Source organism: Saccopteryx leptura, chromosome 2, assembly GCF_036850995.1.
Source record: "Saccopteryx leptura isolate mSacLep1 chromosome 2, mSacLep1_pri_phased_curated, whole genome shotgun sequence".
Classification (NCBI taxonomy): Eukaryota; Metazoa; Chordata; class Mammalia; order Chiroptera; family Emballonuridae; genus Saccopteryx; species Saccopteryx leptura.
Genome location: NC_089504.1, coordinates 137,475,900 through 137,495,656, shown reverse-complemented (window position 1 = coordinate 137,495,656; position 19,757 = coordinate 137,475,900). Strand labels below are relative to the sequence as shown.

General features: G+C 39.5%; 1 protein-coding gene across 2 annotated transcripts in view; it reads left to right on the top strand.

Moving 5' to 3' along the window:
- The window catches only part of AMN1 (antagonist of mitotic exit network 1 homolog), a 49,118-nt gene that overhangs the window by 22,055 nt on the left and 7,306 nt on the right, over positions 1 to 19,757 (top strand). For both annotated transcript variants that reach the window (XM_066368911.1, XM_066368910.1), the window contains 4 exons: positions 5,843 to 5,987; positions 7,807 to 8,021; positions 8,330 to 8,386; positions 17,660 to 17,771. In XM_066368911.1, coding sequence (XP_066225008.1) covers positions 5,843 to 5,987; positions 7,807 to 8,021; positions 8,330 to 8,386; positions 17,660 to 17,771 — 529 coding nt within the window. The remainder of the gene's footprint in view (positions 1 to 5,842; positions 5,988 to 7,806; positions 8,022 to 8,329; positions 8,387 to 17,659; positions 17,772 to 19,757) is intronic.

The following is a 19,757-nucleotide window of genomic DNA, read 5'->3' as shown; positions in this document are numbered from 1 at the left end:
TTGGTGCTCTTTCTTTAATCCCCTTCCTTATGTGTGGACAAGGCCCGCCGGGGGTGAGGATGACGGAGACGCAGAGATCGAACTCCGGGGACCAGGTTCAGTGACGCAGATCCACTTTATTCAGGAAGTAAACTAGCTTATATACATGGGTTTAGCCAATAGGATGTTATGGCCAAAAAAGGTCAGGAGGCTGCCTGGCTGGCGCTGAGTCATTTCCATATAGCAGGCAAGCTCCCTTCCTGGATATGCCCAGGAGAGTTCCGGGAGCTGGAGTATTCTCACAGCATTGCGTCAGCCACAGCTGCTAGGTGAATGCTCTGTGCTCTGCCTACACTTATGAGAGTCCCACTTATCAACCAGGTCTAATTTCTGTTGCAAAGTTGCACACATCTTTGGATAGATTTTTTTGAAATGCTTCCTAAATCTTTTTATCTCTGGATGAAGAGGTGTTTTTTAACGTAGCACTATGAGAGTAAAACAGCAAAATGGAGTTGATATTGTCAAGAGCAATCTAACATGGAGCCAGAAGGCCTCCAGAAAGCTGAGCTAACACAACCCCTCCATGGGAGGTTGAACTTTTGAAGTTGGCCAAACCGCAAATGGCTGCATCCTGGTACAGTTTCTGGAACTAGATCTGTATCACTGAACTATGAGATAAACTTCCACATAGCGATGGACATAAGCAATCAATCATATGTAGCACAGTATAAGTCCTCTTGCCAGCACCAATCTCAGCTCTTTCAAAACTTGAGCAACCCATTTGGATGCCCTCCTTTTTCTGTTTTGTTTTGTTTTTTTATAAACTCTCTTTCTTTCTTTCCCCTTTGGAACAACAGTTGGGTTTCTACCCAAATCTGCATGTCCGGAATTGCAATTTCTAAGGACTCCAAATAAAGCTTCTGTTTGCTTTGCAGTTCTTGGTCAAAATTAATTGACATTACATGGTATCAAAAAGTGAGATTCAGAATGACTTACCTCCCCTTCCGGTGCCTTCGTGGATTGAATAAGGTGCCAACAAGAGTCCATTGTACTCTCATCTTCCCGCTGGCCCCAGGTCATGTGGTAAGTCCTCCTGGATCTGAATCCCCCACCTTGGTTGAGGTTCACACTATATTTGGGCATCCTATGTTGTGGCTTTTTGTTTTGCTTTGTTTGGTTTGGTTTGGTTTTCTCTATGGGACTTAAAATGCCTATCTGGTGAATGATTCTCTTTTGAAAAATGGGAAGTTCAGTTGCTAAGGGAACACTGCTGAACAGCTACCCTTCTGGAACTTGTGCTGCATCTATATACAAAAATTACAGGACCTCCTCATCTTGCAAATTTCTATCCCACTGGACCATAATTACCTGGGACAATTTACAGTTAAACTGGCCAACTTCAGCTCTTTTGAAATCCCTAATTTAGTCTATCTGCCCAATTAGAAAAAGGCTATAAAACTAAGTAACCTTGCCTGTCCTTTGGTGGTGCAGTGGATAAAGCGTCGACCTGGAAATGCTGAGGTCGCCGGTTCGAAACCCTGGGCTTGCCTGGTCAAGGCACATATGGGAATTGATGCTTCCAGCTCCTCCCCCTTCTCTCTCACTGTCTCTCTCTCTCTCTCCTCTCTAAAAATGATGAATAAATAAATAAATAATTAAAATAATTAAAAAAAAACTAACCTTATAGGAAGTATATTTTAATTGGCATTTTGAGGTCTTCAAATGTACAAGTGATCCAAAAATTGCTTCACTCCAAAACACAAATTCTAAATAAACCAAACCAAATTCTGAGTTATCTGAGAGGCTTACTAAACTGGAAGAAACTTGTGAATGTTCTTCTGACATCCCTTTATCTGCACAGTCTGCTCCTTTGCTGCCTGCCTTTTCCTTCCCTCTTGGCCCTTTATTCACTGATCTCCCTTTTTATAATGATGAGCCTGAGACTTCATTAGACACCCTCCTGCTCTTACCACCCCACTGAAAGTCAAGCCACTGATCGGATGGGTCCTGGCCCAGGATGAAAAACCCTTATTTCTTCCATCCCATGGACTAAAGCTAAGTTCTGTGCCATTACTAAATTTTTTCCTAAACCCAAAGAGGACCCCACTGGGTTTGCTAAAGAATTTCTGACCAAACATATGCTCCAGGGTTCTCTGATCTCTGTCAGCTTATCCACATGCTAGTCGGAGGAGGACATGCTGGAGAATGGATAAACAAGGTGGACAGAAAGAGCCTCTGAGGGACTTCTCCCATCTAGGACAAGAACCATAATGAAGTCTCAGAACTGGCTAAACAGCTTCAGGAAAGATACCTGAGGCTTTCCTTCCAGTCATTGATTGGAAGAAAATTCAAAAATGTGTTCAAAAACACGATGAAACTCTTTTTGATTATCACTATGATATATTTGAAAAGTTTTAAACAGTATTTCAGCACAGATGAAGTCCACGAAGACACTTCAGTGCTTTTTAATCATCCTTTGTCAAGGATCTATAAGACGAACTAAAACAACAGGTTTAAAAAGTTACGATTAGTTGAGCCACCAGGCAAACCATGCTGAGCTACTCTCCTGTGCTATGTGAATAGATACCAGAAAGAAGGCCACGTAAGACCTAAGTGCCCAAATCCACAGTGTAAGTCTGCTCGACAGCACCAACCACAGCTCTTGTAAAACAACTTGTACAACCCTGTGGCAGTGCCCTCTTCCTGTCATTATATACTCTCTCTCTTTCCCCCTTGGAACACAGTTGGGTTTTCTACCCAAATTGCAACTCCAGAATTGCAATTCCTGAGGACCCCAATTAAAACTTCTTTTTTAAAAAAAGATTTTTTCCCATTGATTTGAGCAAGAGAAAGGAAAGGAGGGGGGGATGGAGAAAGAAAGAAGCATCAACTCGTTGCTCCACTTTGTGTACTCGGTTCTGGAAATGCTGAGGTCGCCGCATTCTCCTACATGCCCTGACAGGGGATTGAACTCATGACCTCAGCACACAGGGACAGTGCTCTACCCACTGAACCACCCATCCAGGGCCCAAAACTTCTTTTTGCTTTGCAGTTCTTGGTCAAAATTGACAACAACATTAGAAACCAGGAAGAAAAAGATTGATATATTTGATTGCATCAAAATATAAGCTGCCTTGTAGCAAAAAGAAAAAAAAGAAGTAAAGTCAAGTAACCAGGAAAAAATATTTGCAATACATATGACATTTTATGGGTTTTTTATTTTAACAATATGAAGAATGCCCGCAAAACAATAAGAAAAATCAAAACAAATCCTAAAATAGAAGAATTAGAAAATACTCAAAGGAAAGAAATATAGATCACCAATAACATATAAAAGAATATTTAACCTCATTAGAAAGAAAAGTCACACACACACACAAAAGAGAAGTCACAATTTGTCTTTCAGTTTGGCAGAGACTTAAAAAATAGAACTTCCCAGTGTTGGCAATAGTGTAGGGAACTGTCACTTTTATCCTCTGCTGATGGAGTGGAAATTGATGAAAGCCTATATAGGAGAACAGTTTGGCACTATCAAAAGTCTGAAGTTTTGCTTACTATTGACTCAACTAATAGTACTGCTGGTATTTTTTTTCCAGTTTTATTGAGATATAATTGATATATAACATCGTGCAAGTTTAAAGTGTTAATCACACATGATGATTCGATACACTTAATTATTGCAAAATGATTACCACAATAGGGTTAGTTAGCATCTCCATTACTTCACATAATTATCATTTATTTCTGGTATTAATCTCAAGAAAATAATAATTGGGAAAGCACACAAGTATGCTCATCATAATGTCATTTATAATCATGTGAATAGTTATTTCTCACAGAATGTTATCCCTGTTTTAATAATGAGGATAGTGAGGAACAAAAACAAACAAAAAAACAGCTTGATCACACTCGTAGAGTTTAAACTCAGGCAGTCTGCCTCCAGAATACAGCTCTTAATCACTCTACTATATTGCCTCCTAAATCAGCCTAAATGTTCAGCTTAAGTGTTTGCCAGTGTAAGATGCATTTACTAAATTATAGAATGGTATGCAACCACGTTACTTTTATAAAAAGTGCTCATAAGTACATATGATCTAATCTATTTTCTTCAAAGTTTTTTTTTAACTCAAAAAGCATGAAAACTATAATTATGTTTTTCTTTGGTTATTGGTGTTGTGGGTAATTTTAGTTATAGTGGTTAAAAGCATGGCCTCTGGGATTAGAAAGACCTGGCCTGGTTCCCAAACCTAGCTCTGCTCCTTTTCTGGTTGTGTAGTTTGTGTTGCATGTGTGCACGTGAGAGAGAAAGAGCAAGAGAAGGAATACTAAATGACAGTGTATACGGCACACTTAGTGCTCTTCCTGCTATGTGCCCAATAAATAGAAATATATAGTTATTCTTATCATTTGTATAATTTTTTCTAAACTGGCTGAATATTTTATGATACAATAATAATGCATGACTTTTCTATTAAGGGAAGTAAAGCTATTTCTATTTTGGGGAAAAAAGAAAAGAAAAATACTCCCAGAGAGAAAGCTCAGCATGCTTTGAAACTGATCTGTTTATTGCCCTCAAGTGACTATTCAATAACACTGGAGTTGTTTGTACTATGTTCCAAAAGTAAGAATGAAGCAAGTAAATGTTCTAGATAAGCAATCCTAGTACAGGAGGCCCTTGGGTTACAACAGTCTCGACATACATTTTGAGTTTACAACACTCACTCCCATAAAAACTAAAAAAGAGACAAGTGTTTTGGCTTACGCCATTGTGTCGTACTTTGGACTATGTGGGTGAACTATATAGTTTTGCTGTGTATGGCGGAAGAATACACAGTAATGCAGCATATGAGTGAGGGAGTTGGTGTCCCCCAGCACGTTTACCCACGCCATTTTGGACTGTTAAAAGCACAAGTGTTCCGTTTGTGTTGTGACTTTTTGGCCCATATTATGGCTCCTATATTTATGTCCTTTTCCTTTTACTGTGACTTAGTTGTGTTTTTATGTTCTAGTTTACAATTGCACAGCTGTTAGAATAGGTAAGTGACTTAGGCTAGGGTGTGTTTCGACTTACACCAAAATTCAGGTTATGTCACTGTTGTAGGAACAGAACTGTGTCAGAACCCAAGGACCCCCTGTACTCAGAAGCATTTGGTACATAAAAGGCGCATAGCTAAAATCTCTGTTAATAGGCAGGAACTCTCAGAAGAGTTGATTCTGCTTCTCAAGTCTAGCAGGACTTTACTCTGTATTCAGTTGTGTGTGCTCAATAGTGCTGTTTGTTCCAATAAAGACATTAGAGCAGGGGTAGACAACCTTTTTATACCTACCACCCACTTTTGTATCTCTATTAGTAGTAAAATTTTCTAACCGCCCACCGGTTCCACAGTAATGGTGATTTATAAAGTAGGGAAGTAACTTTACTTTATAAAATTTATAAAGCACAGTTATAGCAAGTTAAAGCATATAATAATTACTTACCAAGTACTTTATGTCAGATTTTCACTAAGTTTAGCAGAATAAATCTTTATAAAACAACTTACTATAGTTAAATCTATCTTTTTATTTATACTTTGGTTGCTCTGCTACCGCCCACCATGAAAGCTGGAATGCCCACTAGTGGGCGGTAGGGACCAGGTTGACTACCACTGCCTTAGAGGCATTAGAAGCTATACCTCCAGTGGGAAATAGGCTTGGTTTTCTTTTCCTGCTTTATATATCTGTCTCCGCACAGATATGTTTCTGTATTCTTGGCTGAATTCTTCATCCTCCAGTTGTCTGTTATAACTGCAAAACACTGAATATGGAATAAACATTTTTATTTATATGAAAAAATTAGTTTTTCATAATCATTTATTTATTACAGTTTTTACATCCTGGAGTCCAAACTATAAATCTATGGAGTTGTGATATTTCAGATACCGCTCTCCTGCACCTGTGTAACTGCCGAAAACTGAAGAGTTTAAATTTAAATTCCTTCAGTAAAAACAGAGTTTCTGTAACTACAAAAGGTATGTTTATTAACACAGAATGAATTGGTAGATTACTATTCAACATCTGGTATAATTTAGGAGCAAAAAAGGAAGGAAATGTGTGAAAAGAAAGTATGAAGATGTCAAAGAAATAGATGCTATATTTATCAACAGTAATTTTAAAATTAAGACAAAGACTCCAAATTAGAATTCTTGCTTATGACCAGTGCTGAAAGTTAAGAAGTACACTCAATAAGTCACTGCCTTGTATTTTAAACATATTTAAAACGAACATGGATGAAGACCTCCACATTTTAAATATTTTGCCGGACAGCGGAACAGGAAATGACCAGTTCATACTTCGTTAAGACTTTTTGGATCTGATATTACAACATCAAGTTAAATTATCATCGGATTCAATTTACCAGGCACTCTCCTATCAGTCTGTACAATCCATAGTTTTTAAATATAACATAACCAGACAACAGCCTTTTTCAGTGTCATTATTACATGAATTAGTGGATTTTTACCATTTTTTTCCAAAGTAGTATTTTTACCTTTTCCTTCAATATAAAAAAGTTGGATTTATTTGGCTAAATTTTGGAAAATGTTGTGGGTCATTGGCTATATTTTGCAATCATCTTGGTTAGCAAGTTAGGATTTTCACAATATTGCTAAGAAGCTTAAGTTTTTATATTTTTTTCTCTCTTTTTAAAAATTATTTATTTATTTATTTATTTTAGAGGAGAGAGAGAGAGAGAGAGAGAAGGGAGGGAGGAGGAGCAGGAAGCATCAACTCCCATATGTGCCTTAACCGGGCAAGCCCAGGGTTTTGAACCGGCGACCTCAGTGTTCCAGGTCGAAGCTTGATCCACTGCACCACCACGAAGCTTAAGTTTTTAAATGTGTACACAAATAATGACTCACTAAAAAGAACTTCCATTCTGTGCAATGAAGAATAAAACAAAAATTCTTTCTTAAGATATGAAAACAAAAATTATGTATAAATTTACTGTCTTCTATTTTGTATATTTTTCCCATAAAGTTATCTTTTCACAGTAGACTAAGGGCTCAGGATCCCATTCTACTCTTTTATTTATGTGGCACCTTATCATGTACCAATCTCGAACTGCATTTGCATCGGTTTAATTTTTTTTTTTTTTCGTATTTTTCCAAAGTTAGAAGCAGGGAGGTAGTCAGACAGACTCCCACATGTGCCCAACCAGGACCCACCCAGCATGCCCACCAGAGGGCAATGCTCTGCCCATCTGGGGGCATCGCTTTGTTGGGGCTGGAGATTTAAGGACTCCTCTTTTCTTGATGTTCATCAGTAAGATTGGTCCAGGCTAACAGAGAGGGAGCAGGGTGGTAGGAAAGGGCAGAATCAGAGGGAAGAGAGAATGCAGACAGGTATGATTCCAAAGGACAAGCTGGGAAACATTACCTAAGACTGTTGGGAAGTTTGACTTTGACTTTTCTTCAGAGGCTATAAGAAAATTGACTATTACTTTAAAACTTTTGTTTAAACAAAAAGGAGAATCATTTATTATTAAATAACCTAATATGGTTCTGAATGACTTTGCTATTTCCTAAAAACAAATCTGCTCTCTACTTGTAAACAATAAAGACTGACCATTAATGGCAGATGTTCTGAAGAATATACTACAGACTGTAGACAATTCCTAAAACATTCCAAAGACTTAAATAATGACAGCATCATTGGAAAATAAGTATGTCCTCACAGGTGGACGACTTAGAAAAGGGCTATCATGTACTGGTGATTGCTAAACTAAAAATCAGTCACATTTTTCATATATATACATTTTTAGCTATTGATACATAATTGTATTTCCCCCAGGAATAAAAGCTGTGGCTTCATCTTGTTCGTATCTGCATGAAGCGTCTTTGAAGAGATGCAATCTCACTGATGAAGGAGTGGTCGCTCTTGCACGCAGTTGCCGGCTGCTGAAGTTCGTTGATATAGGCGGCTGCTTAGGAATCACCGATGCGTCCTTACATGCACTAGGAGAAAACTGCTTGTATTTGCAGTTTGTTGATTTTTCAGCTACTCAGGTAAATGAAATATAGACTTGAAATATAGAGATGTGTGTTTGACCAATGTATTTTCGATGGCTCATTAGAAGAGCATAATTATTTTTGTTGAAATTGTTGACGACTTCATGCTTCACTGGTTAAATAATGGCAGTATAATTTGGCACATTCCGCTCAATTGTTTTAAGTAAGGGGGGAGGCATTGTGCCTAAAACACATATTTGTTGAATGGGAGGCAATAATGCTGTATCTAAATGATTAATTATTTATAGAAAATTTTACTTCCATCACCTCCATTTATGTACTTTGTTGCTTTTTCCCTTTCTTAGGTATCTGACAATGGTGTGGTTGCGCTTGTTAGTGGACCTTGTGCCAAGAAATTAGAGGTAATTAAAAAATATCTATAAAGAGGCTCTGGTGGGTAGCTCAGTTGATTAGAACATCATCTCAATACGCCAAGGTTGTGGATTCAATCCCTGGTCAGGGCACAACCAAGAATCAACCAATGAATGAATGTACAATAAGTAAATCAACAACATTTCTCTCTCTCTGTTTCTCCTTCTCCCTTGCCCTCTCTCTAAAATCAATCAATAAATAAAAAAATTAAAATATCTATAAAGAAGATGCTAACTAAATTTTTATATTATCTTCAGAAATTATTTTTTAAACCTAGCAGACAACCAGTGCCTTATTATCAATTAGGTATTTCCATGGACTTCTTTTTCTCTACTTCTTTATTCCCAGAGTAAAGAAAAACTGGTAAAACAGGAGATAAAGTAAAATAAAATAAAAACCAGTTTTCCTTCCAATGAAAGTTCTTACTTTCTGGAAGTTTTAGGTTCTAACATATTTAAGTATAATTTTATTTTGGATGAAGACTGAAAATTTATCACTGTAAAATGATAAAGTGCCTGACCAGGCGGTGGCGCAGTGGATAGAGTGCCAGACTGGGATGCCAGGACCCAGGTTCGAGACCCCGAGGTCACCAGCTTGAGTGCGGGTTCATCTGGTTTGAGCAAAAACTCACCAGCTTGGACCCAAGGTTGCTGGCTCAAGCAAGGAGTTACTTGGTCTGCTGAAGGTCCGCAGTCAAGGCACATATGAGAAAGCAATCAATGAACAACTAAGGTGTCGCAACAAAAAACTGATGATTGATGCTTCTCATCTCTCCGTTCCTGTCTGTCTGTCCCTGTCTATCCCTCTCTCTGTCTCTGTAAAAAAAAAAAAAAAAAGATAAAGTGATATTCTTTAGCATTTTCAAGTCTGTCTGATATTTCCACTAGGAGCACTTATTCTCTTGCCATCGTATATTTATAGATCCATAAAGGATTCCACTATGGCATAACAATTATTTTTAGCTGAAGAGTTTTGAGAATCAGCCCATGCAAAAAGAAGCCTTTTCTGAACCAACATCTTTGCCCAATTTACCGAAAAGCAGAGCCTTTCAAAAGAATTTACTTGCCATCAACCCCCCACCTTCCAGGAAGACTTTCCATATCAGCAGAGATCAGTCCTACACTGGAGAAGTCAGATGAGAAATTGCATTAAAAAATTGTCACAAGAGTATCATACCTCCCATGTACTCTCCTAAATTCCCATTTGTCTTTCCCAAGAAACATTTGGTTTTCCTCATGTCCTTGCTCCCCTCCCCTTCCCCTACTAAGATGGTATATAAACTCTGAATTCTAGCCATATTTTTTAGCCACTTTCTCTGTAAGCATGCATGTGAATAAACTTTGTCTTTTTTTTTCTTGCTAATATGTCTTTTTTGTATTTTTCCAAAATGGGGGGCAGACAGACTCCAGCATTCACCCAACCCAGATCCACCCGGCATACCCACCAGGGGGCGATGCTCTGCCCATCTGGGGCGTTGCTCCACTGCAGTTGGAGCCATTCTAGTGCCTGAGGCAGAGGCCATGGAGCCATCCTCAGTGCCTGGGCCAACTTTGCTCCAATGGAACCTTGGCTGCAGGAGGGGAAGAGAGAGACGGAGAGAAAGGAGAGGGGGAAGGGTAGAGAAGCAGGTGGGCGCTTCTCCTGTGTGCCCTGGCTGGGAATTGGACCCAGGACTTCCACACACCGGTCCGATGCTCTTCCGCTGAGCCAACCAGCCACGGCCCTAATATGTCTTTTGTCAGTTTAATTTGTAGGCTTCCAAAGACAAAACCTCCAAAAGGATTAAAAAAAATGTTTTTCCTGTCCAGTACCACACTATACAATCATTCAGTCTTTGGACTTAATGACTCATTTCTAAATATATTTAGAAGTCTTTTCTAGTATTTGGGGTTCTTCTTTCCCAGCTTATAGTGTGTGTTTTTAAACTCACATGTATAATATAGCTGTGCTTGTCAACAATAAGTCACATAAATCCTTTTTGGAAGTAAGAATGCTATAATTGAATTGTAAATGTTAGTAATAACTATTGTAATAGAATGGTGGTGCCAAGTTTTTGCCAAAATATTTCTCCTTATGTTAGTGCCCAAAGAGATTATTTTTTTATATTTTATATATCTGCATCCTGCTTATATGTATCTCTGTGTGTGTAACAAATAGCTTATATTTATTTTTTATAAATCTTTTAATTAAGAAATTACCATCTTTTTCTTATACCAAGTTCCAAATTCCAAGTTGCATCCTAACTGTAGAGGCAATAAAATTCTGCCATAATTTTTACTATTTTAAATACTAACATTATTGAACTTTCTACATTTTAGTCTTCAAGCTACTTTTTTATATTCATTAGGTTGTTTAGTTCTTATAATGAAATAATCACCATCATTTTTGTGTGTGTGACAGAGACAGTAAAAGAGACAGAGAAAGGGACAGATTGGGGCAGACAGACAGGAAGGGAGAGAGATGAGAAGCATCAGTTCTTCGTTGCAGCTCCTTAGTTGTTCATTGATTGCTTTCTCATATGTGCCTTGACTGGGGGACTACAGCAGACCAAGTGACCCCTTGCTCAAGCCAGTGACCTTGGGCTCAAGCCAGCGACCTTGGGCTTCAAGCCAGTAACCTTTGGGCTCAAACCAGTGACCATGGGGTCATGTCTATGTTCCCACACCCAAGCCAGCGACCCCTCACTCGAGCTGGTGAGCCTGTGCTCAAGCCGGATAAGCTTGCGTTCAAGCCAGTGACCTCAGGGTATTGAACCTGGGTCTTCTGTGTCCCAGCCCAATGCTCTATTCACTGCGCCAATGCCTGGTCAAGCCATAGTCACCATCATTTTTAATAAAGTTCTCAGTTAACTTAGTTTATCACTTTCTAAAGAAAACATCAGGAAATTAGTTGATATACAGTGTTAGGAAGTATATTTACATATTTACTTTTAGCATGATAAAATTGGAGCACCAACCTAAGCAGACTTAGGAAAAAATCCAATAACAAATTCGGTATTGACAATCATAGTGCCATATCATTGAATTTTTTATTTTCTTCAGTTTTCCAAGTCTTATTTCTGTAAGTGCTTAAATGAGAATCTTTCTAAAATTTGATAGAATTTAATCCCTTCCTTAAACAAAGTACGTAGCGTGAATAGACTTTAACCTTTGACTTACAGCACTTTTGTGCCCACAGTTTTCTTCCATTGCTATCATAGACTCCCAAAAATGGAACAAGAAGATCCATGAATATGAATATTTTTTAATGGTCATAGATTCATATTGCCAAATTGTTTCCCACAGAGGTTATATTGTGAATTCACAGTTTTTGCCAGAACACCAATTTACCAAATAGAATATTTTCTTATTTTGAATGCCTTAATTTAATACATTTTACTGAGTGGTTTTGTTGTTGTTTTTAATTTATTTATTTTAGAGAGAGAGGAAGGGGGAGAGACTGACAGAAACATCAGTCTGTTCCTGTATGTGCCCTGACCCAGGATCAAACCTACAACCTTTGGGCCCTGGCCGGTTGGCTCAGCGGTAGAGCGTCGGCCTAGCGTGCGGAGGACCCGGGTTCGATTCCCGGCCAGGGCACACAGGAGAAGCGCCCATTTGCTTCTCCACCCCTCCGCCGCACTTTCCTCTCTGTCTCTCTCTTCCCCTCCCGCAGCCAAGGCTCCATTGGAGCAAAGATGGCCCGGGCACTGGGGATGGCTCTGTGGCCTCTGCCCCAGGCGCTGGAGTGGCTCTGGTCGCAATATGGCGACGCCCAGGATGGGCAGAGCATCGCCCCCTGGTGGGCAGAGCGTCGCCCCATGGTGGGCGTGCCGGGTGGATCCCGGTCGGGCGCATGCGGGAGTCTGTCTGACTGTCTCTCCCCGTTTCCAGCTTCAGAAAAAATGAAAAAAAAAAAAAAACAAAAAAAAAAACCTACAACCTTTGGGCACTGGAAGGTTGGCTCAGTGGTAGAGCGTCGGTCCGGCATGTGGAAGTCCTGGGTTCGATTTTCAGCCAGGGCACACAGGAGAAGTGCCCATCTGCTTCTCCACCCTTCCCCCTCTCCTTTCTTTCTGTCTCTCTCTTCCCCTCCTGCAGCCAACGCTCCATTGGAGCCAACTTAAAGTTGGCCCAGGTGCTGAGGATGGCTCCATGGCCTCTGCTTCAGGTGCTAGAATGGCTCCTGTTGCAAAAGAGCAACAGCCCAGATGGGCAGAGCATCGCCCCCTGATGGGCATGCCAGTGGATCCCAGTTGGGTGCATGTGGGAGTCTGTCTCTCTGCCTCCCACTTCTCACTTTAGAAAAATATAAAAACAAAAAAACCTACAACTTTTGCATATCAGGATGATGCTCTAACCAGCTGAGCCATTTGGCCAGGGCTGATTTTAAATGGAACCTGAGTCAAACATGGTTCCTTCAACCTGCTGCTCTCAAATTATATTTCTTTGTCAGTAGCCTTTGCCACTTTATAACAAGGATACTTTTTGCCTCAATTTTTAAGAGTTTTCAGTATACTCAGGTTTTCTCTATTTCTAATATACAATTAAGTATAATATGTACACTACCAACTTAATATCAGCTTTTCAGGAGAAAAGAAATAGTACTACCATAAATATACACATCAACTATTAGCTGAATCTTCCAGAATTGTTAAAATTTGTATTAAATTATGGTCAAATATACATAATCTTTTGATATTTGTTTCCACCTTTTGACAACTGTGAATCCCTCCGCTATGAACATAGGTGTGCAAATACCTGTTTGAGTTCCTGTTTTCTGTGCTTTCAAGCGTGTACGTAGAAGTGAAATAGCTAGATCAAATGGTAATTGTATGTTTAATTGTTTGAGGAACCACCATACTGTTTCCATAGCAGCTGTACCATTTTATATTCTTAGCAGCAATGCAAAAGGGTTCCAAGTTAGAGCATCAAAGGATAGATATTATATCAACTATATGGAAAAGTATAGAAAGTAATATCACAGAGCTCTATGGGCCAATCACTTGAATTTTAACATTTTCTGCATTTACTTCAGTTTTTTTTTTAAGTTATTTGTTATATCTAACACCCCCCCCCCCCTTATTTATTCTCCCGTTCTTTCCTCAGAGGTAACTGTTATTCTAAAGATGCCTACATATCTTTTCTTGTATGTTTGGGTACTTCATTATTCTCTCTCTGTAGTATTGCTTTAAAATTTTACATAGTAAGTTCATAATGTATGTGTTCTTTAAGTTTGTTTTTATTCAAATTTTTGTTTTAATTTTTCAAACTTTATTGAGATATAGTTTAAATACAATAAAATTTACCCTTATTTTAAGTGTATAGTTTGATGAATTTTGATAATTGTTATATAGCCATGTATTATTAAGATTAGAACATTTCATCATCCTAAAAAGTTTTCTCCCCTACCTTTGTAGTCAGTCCCCTGCCATGGCCCTCCCCTTACGCAACCACTGATTTACTTTGTCATTATAATTTTGCCTATTCTAGAATTTTATATCAATGGAATCATGCAATATATAGTCTTTTGAGTTCTTCACTCTTTTCTTGTACTTCTTTCACTTAGCATGTTTTTGAGGTTCACCCATGTTGTTGCATGAGTTAATATTTCATTCCTTTTTGTTTCTGAGTAGTATTTTGTAGTTTGGATATAACACAATTGTTTCCACACTGACCATTTGATGGGTGTTTGGATTGTTCCTTTTTGGACTGCTGTGGACATCTGCATACAAGTCTTTATGTAGACCAGGGGTCGAGAACCTTTTTGGCTGAGAGAGCCATGAATACCATATATTTTAAAATGTAATTCCGTGAGAGCCATACAATATGTTTAACACTAAATACAAGTAAATGTGTGCATTTTATGTAAGACCAACACTTTTAAAGTACAATATGTCTCTGAGTTCTTTTTAATAATGTTGTTATGCTGTTGCTAACCAATGATAAATAAAGTACTTCTTACCATTAATGTGACTTCTGGTGCTGCATGGTTTTGCTGATGGCTTTGTAGTCTAGTTGATACGTGGTGAGGTTAAGCTTCATGCAGGTGTTGAGACTTCCATCCGTTAAACGTGATCGTAGGTTGGTCTTAACGTTCTTTTTTTTTTTTTTTTTTTTTTTTTTAAATTTTTTATTTATTTATTCATTTTTAGAGAGGAGAGAGAGAGAGAGAGAGGAGAGAGAGACAGTGAGAGAGAAGGGGGAGGAGCTGGAAGCATCAACTCCCATATGTGCCTTGACCAGGCAAGCCCAGGTTTGCGAACCGGTGACCTCAGCATTTCCAGGTCGACGCTTTATCCACTGCGCCACCAAAGGTCAGGCGGTCTTAACGTTCTTTAGATGTGAGAAAGACTGCTCACATGCATACGTAGAGCCAAACATTGTCAGTACAGCAATACTCACACGCTGCAGTGTGTGTTATGTGACAGGAAGGCGTTCCAAGTTTTGACAATCAGCTGGTCTGCGGTTGAAGTTTTCTCATTTCTCCCCACTTGTGTTTACTCACCAACTCTGCTTGCTGTCATGCAAGTCTTTCCAAATCTTCATTCAGTGACTTGAACTTATTCACCCACATGTCTGAGGCCTTCAGGTCAGCAGCTTGTAGCTCAAAATCTCTGATGGAGACACCGGGGATGTAACTCAGGTCAGCGCTGTCCACTGCACACTCGGGTGGATGGGTGATGAACTTAAAAAGACGAGTACGGGCCTGACCTGCAGTGGTGCAGTGGATAAAGCGTCGACCTGGAAATGCTGAGGTCGCCGGTTCGAAACCCTGGGCTTGCCCGGTCAAGGCACATATGGGAGTTGATGCTTCCAGCTCCTCCCCCTTCTCTCTCTCTCTTCTCTCTCCCTTTATGTCTCTCTCTCCCTCTCTCTGTCCTCTCTAAAAAAATGAATAAATAAATAAAATTAAAAAAAAAAAAAAAAAAGACGAGTACGTTCACGAAATTCTCCAAAGCATGCTTTGAATGTCTGCAGGAGATTAGATGTGAAGCCCACTAGCTGCTGGAGATCAAGATGTTGAGCAGGGTCACTTGCTGTGCATGCATCTTTAATCTCTCCCAGTTTTTCAAAGTGTAGTAAACGATCTGTTTCAGTGTCGGCGATGAAGAGTTCCAGCTTGTTTTCAAATGCAAACACTGCTTGTTGAAGGGATAAGACTATTTCCAACGCCTTGCATTTTCACGTTGAGCTGGTTCAGATGTTCAGTCATGTCCACTAGATAGTAGAACTTCAGGAGCCACTCAGTGATAGCTAACTCAGGATGCTTGATGTTTTTCATTTCAAGAAAAGTCCGGATTTTGCTCAGACAAGCCGTGAAACAACTGAGCACCTTCCCTCTTGACAACCAACACACATTGCTGTGCAGAAGCAGACCAGGATAATTATTCCCAACTTTATCCAGCAGTGTTTTAAACTGGTGATCCTTTAAAGCAACATTCGGGCAACAATAAAGTTGACCACCCGAATGACCAGCGACATCACCTCACCAAGCTGCTCACCACACATCTGAGCACAAAGCGCCTCCTGATGTAGGATGCAGTGAAAACTTAGGATGGGTCTCTTTTCATGTTCACGAAGAAGCACTACAAATCCTCTGTTTTTCCCCACCATGCACGGAGCACCATCAGTACACATCGAAATAAGTTTATCCATTGGTAGATTTTTTTTCTTTAGCGAACTCAGTGAAAGACTTGAATAAATCCTCCCCTCTCGTTGTCTCTTTCATAGGCAAAACAGCAAGACTTTCCTCACATAGTGTCTCACTGACAGCATATCTTGCAATCACGCTGAACTGGGATAAATTGCTTACATCAGTTGACTCATCCAAAGCAAGAGAAAAGAATGGTGCTGCATTTATGTACTTCACTTATGTTGCCTCAATTTGATTTGCCATCATGATAGTACAATCGTGAACAGTTCTTGCCGACAGAGGCATGTCTTTTATTCGTTTGATTATCATGTCTTTATCCAAAAAGTCGTCAAAAAGATCATTGGCAACATCAAGCATGAATGTTTTGGCATACTCCCTATCTGTGAATGGCTTTCCGTTTCTCACAATTGCAAAAGCACCAGCAAAGCTAGCCGAATTCCAGTCACCTTGTTGGGTCCAAACATGGAGTTGCTGCTGACTAGCTTGCGCTCTGCACAGTAGCTCTTGACATGCTTTCTTCCTGCTGTCCCCCGCTGGATATTTCGATGCAAATGTAGTATGGCGTGTGTAGAAGTGCCACTTTATATTTGATCATTTCATCGATGCAATTTTATCATTGCATATTAGACACACTGCAGAACCTGCTCTCTCCACAAAGGCGAATTCCTCTGTCCATTCCTGCTGAAAAGTACGAAACTCCTCATCTTTTTTTCTTTTAGCCATCTTCTTTGTCAAAAGCGTTTCTGCAATTAGCTAGCTGACTACTTGATTAAAAGGAGAGAAGTTTACTTTGACCTCACAATGACCCATGTACATTACGCATTATCCAATAAAAATTTGGTGTTGTCCCAGAGGACAGCTGTGTTTGGCTGCAGCCACCTGCAACCATGAATATGAGTGGTAGGAAATGAATGGATTTTAATACATGAAAATGTTTTATATTTTTAACTTTTTTTTTTATTATTAAAGATTTGTCTGCGAGACAGATGCAGCCATCAAAAGACCCACATCTGGCTCACAAGCCATAGGTTCCCAACCCCTGGTGTAGACATACATTTTTATTTTTTTCTAGGGTAAACACCGAGGAATGGAATTGCTGGGTCACATAGTACATACTTGTTTAGTTTTATAAGATAGTACCATACCATTTTCCATACTGTTTTCCAAAGTGTCTCAAACATTATGTTCAAGATTTGTCTATTAATACAAGTAATTATTTTTCATTTTAACTCTTTTAAGTTCTGTTATATTAATGAACCACCATTTATTTACCGAGTCACCAGTTCTTTACTATTACAAATATTGCAATGGGCATATTTATAAATTGTTCCTTGCACACATGTACAAGAGTTTCTCTACATAATGGGTATCTGCAGTTGGAATTGCTGGGTTCTAGAGTACACTCATCTTCAGCTCTAATAGATATTGTCACATTACTTTACAAAATGGTTGGGAATTTAACTTACAAAGCTGCTATACCTTCCAAATTACTGAAAGCACACATTGGTCCTTTCTGTAAACTTTTTCTTGCAAGTAGATATTTGGTTCTTTATGTATTAGAGTATTTCCCAAGCTTTTTCATACTGTTATTAAAAACCTATTTTTTTCTTTTGATTATTTTTAAATAGGAAATTAATATGGGATATTGTGTGAATCTGACTGATAAGTCTGTAGAAGCTGTCCTTACTTGCTGTCCTCAGATCGATATATTACTATTCCATGAATGCCCTCTCATGACAGGTTAGTATGATAGCCTGCTTGGGCTCAAATCCTGGTTTTGTCTTTTAGTAACTGTGTGGTCTTGAGTAAATTATTTTACCCATTCCATTATTTCGTTTCCTCATCTGTAACGGGTATAATGACAGTACCTATGTCATAAACTTGGTCACGATGATTAACTGACAACACATTATGTTGGTGCCTAATATTGTACATCGTAAGGGCTCAGTAAATGTCAGGCATAGAGGTGGTGGTGGTACTGGTAAGTGTTAATAAGTGTTAACTATGATGAGGAGGATGATAGTGGTCACGATACTAATCATAATCCTTTATATAGACAATAAAAAGTTTATATCAAGTATGCTAAATGATCTGTTATCTATAATCTCATCAAGTCATGGTCATTGAGATTGACAATAATTTGGACTCTTAGGCTAACATGATACATCACCGAAGGAGAACAAGATTGTCACAGCCCACTTGGCCTGGGTAAGAACCGTGACACCACCGTGCTCCGGCAGCCTCAGCCCCTCCCCCCTTTCTTACCTGGATCTCACCTGTAAATCAGTACTCATGCCCAGTCCTTTCAGCTCATCTCTAATTACAGTCTAAACAGTTATTCTCTAGATTAAGTTGCCATCCTTGAAGTCCTTTTTTTTGTTGTTGTATTTTCTAAAGTTGGAAACGGGGAGGCAGACAGACTCCCGCATGCGCCCTACCGGGATCCACCCGGCATGCCCACCAGGGGGCGACGCTCTGCCGCAGTCAGAGCCATTCTAGCGCCTGAGGCAGAGGCTACAGAGCCATCCTCAACGCCCGGGAAAACTTTGCTCCAATGGAGCCCTGGCTGCAGGAGGGGAAGAGAGAGTCAGAGAGGAAGGAGAGGGGAGGGGTGGAGAAGCAGATGGGCGCTTCTCCTGTGTGCCCTGGCCGGGAATCAAACCCGGGACTCCTGCACGCCAGGCTGACACTCTACCACTGAGCCAACCAGCCAGGGCCCCTTGAAGTCCTTTTGACAGCTTCTGGGGGTTTTTGTTGTTGCTGTTTGGACCGCCCATCTAAACCAAGCCTGTAACTGCTAATGTGTGGTTGTCAATGACATCTATAACAGTCTACGTCTTATTTGAGGCAAACAGTTCTCAAAAAACTAAAGCCAAAAGGGTCATTAGAACCTGTTAACAGTGGTTAACTCTGGGGAAAGTTGTGGAAGAACAAAATTAGGAAAAAACCTTCACTGTATATCCTTTTCTGCCTTTTGAATTATATATCATGTGGATGATTTTACCTATTAAAAACTAATAATAATTTTAAGAAAATAAGTTAGAACTGGACTGAGAAGGGGAATAGTACATGTGTATATGACTCGGGATTGTGGGAAGGCCACAAGAGGTTCTCTGGTCATCAAACAAGGCAAAATATTGTATTCTAATAGGTAGGCTATTATTATAAGGTGGAGACCACAATATGTGAAATGTAATAATAGCAACATTTGGTAATAGATATTTTCAGAATACTAACTAAAACTGTGTAAATGGACCTACTGAGCTATGTGTACATTTCATCAATACATTGAAACAGCAGGTAGTCCTTATAAAGTGACTGTTTTCCTCACAGTTTTAATTACAGATCTGCTATAAAGGGGCTAATTTTCCCCAAAGCCAGATGAAATATCAGACATGTGCCATTGACTTTCCTTATTCTCAGATAGTTAAAAGGTTTATCATTTCATATCACTGAAACCCTCTCATTTCAGTAATTAAAATGTCTTAGGCCCATATAATACTCCAAACAAGTTCAAGTTCAGACTTTCTGCTCCTCCAGTCAGCTCCGGTTTGCTGTAGGTGAAGAGGCTGTAGGTATGGGGACGTTGTTAGTTTCTCCGTTTTACCACCTCATGATTCTCTTCCTTGGCCTGCCCACCATGGTTTCTGACCCCACCAGTCAGTACAGGGCGGTGAGGGGGAGCAGGAGGAGGGATAGGACAAGAAACAGCCCTACTTGACCACT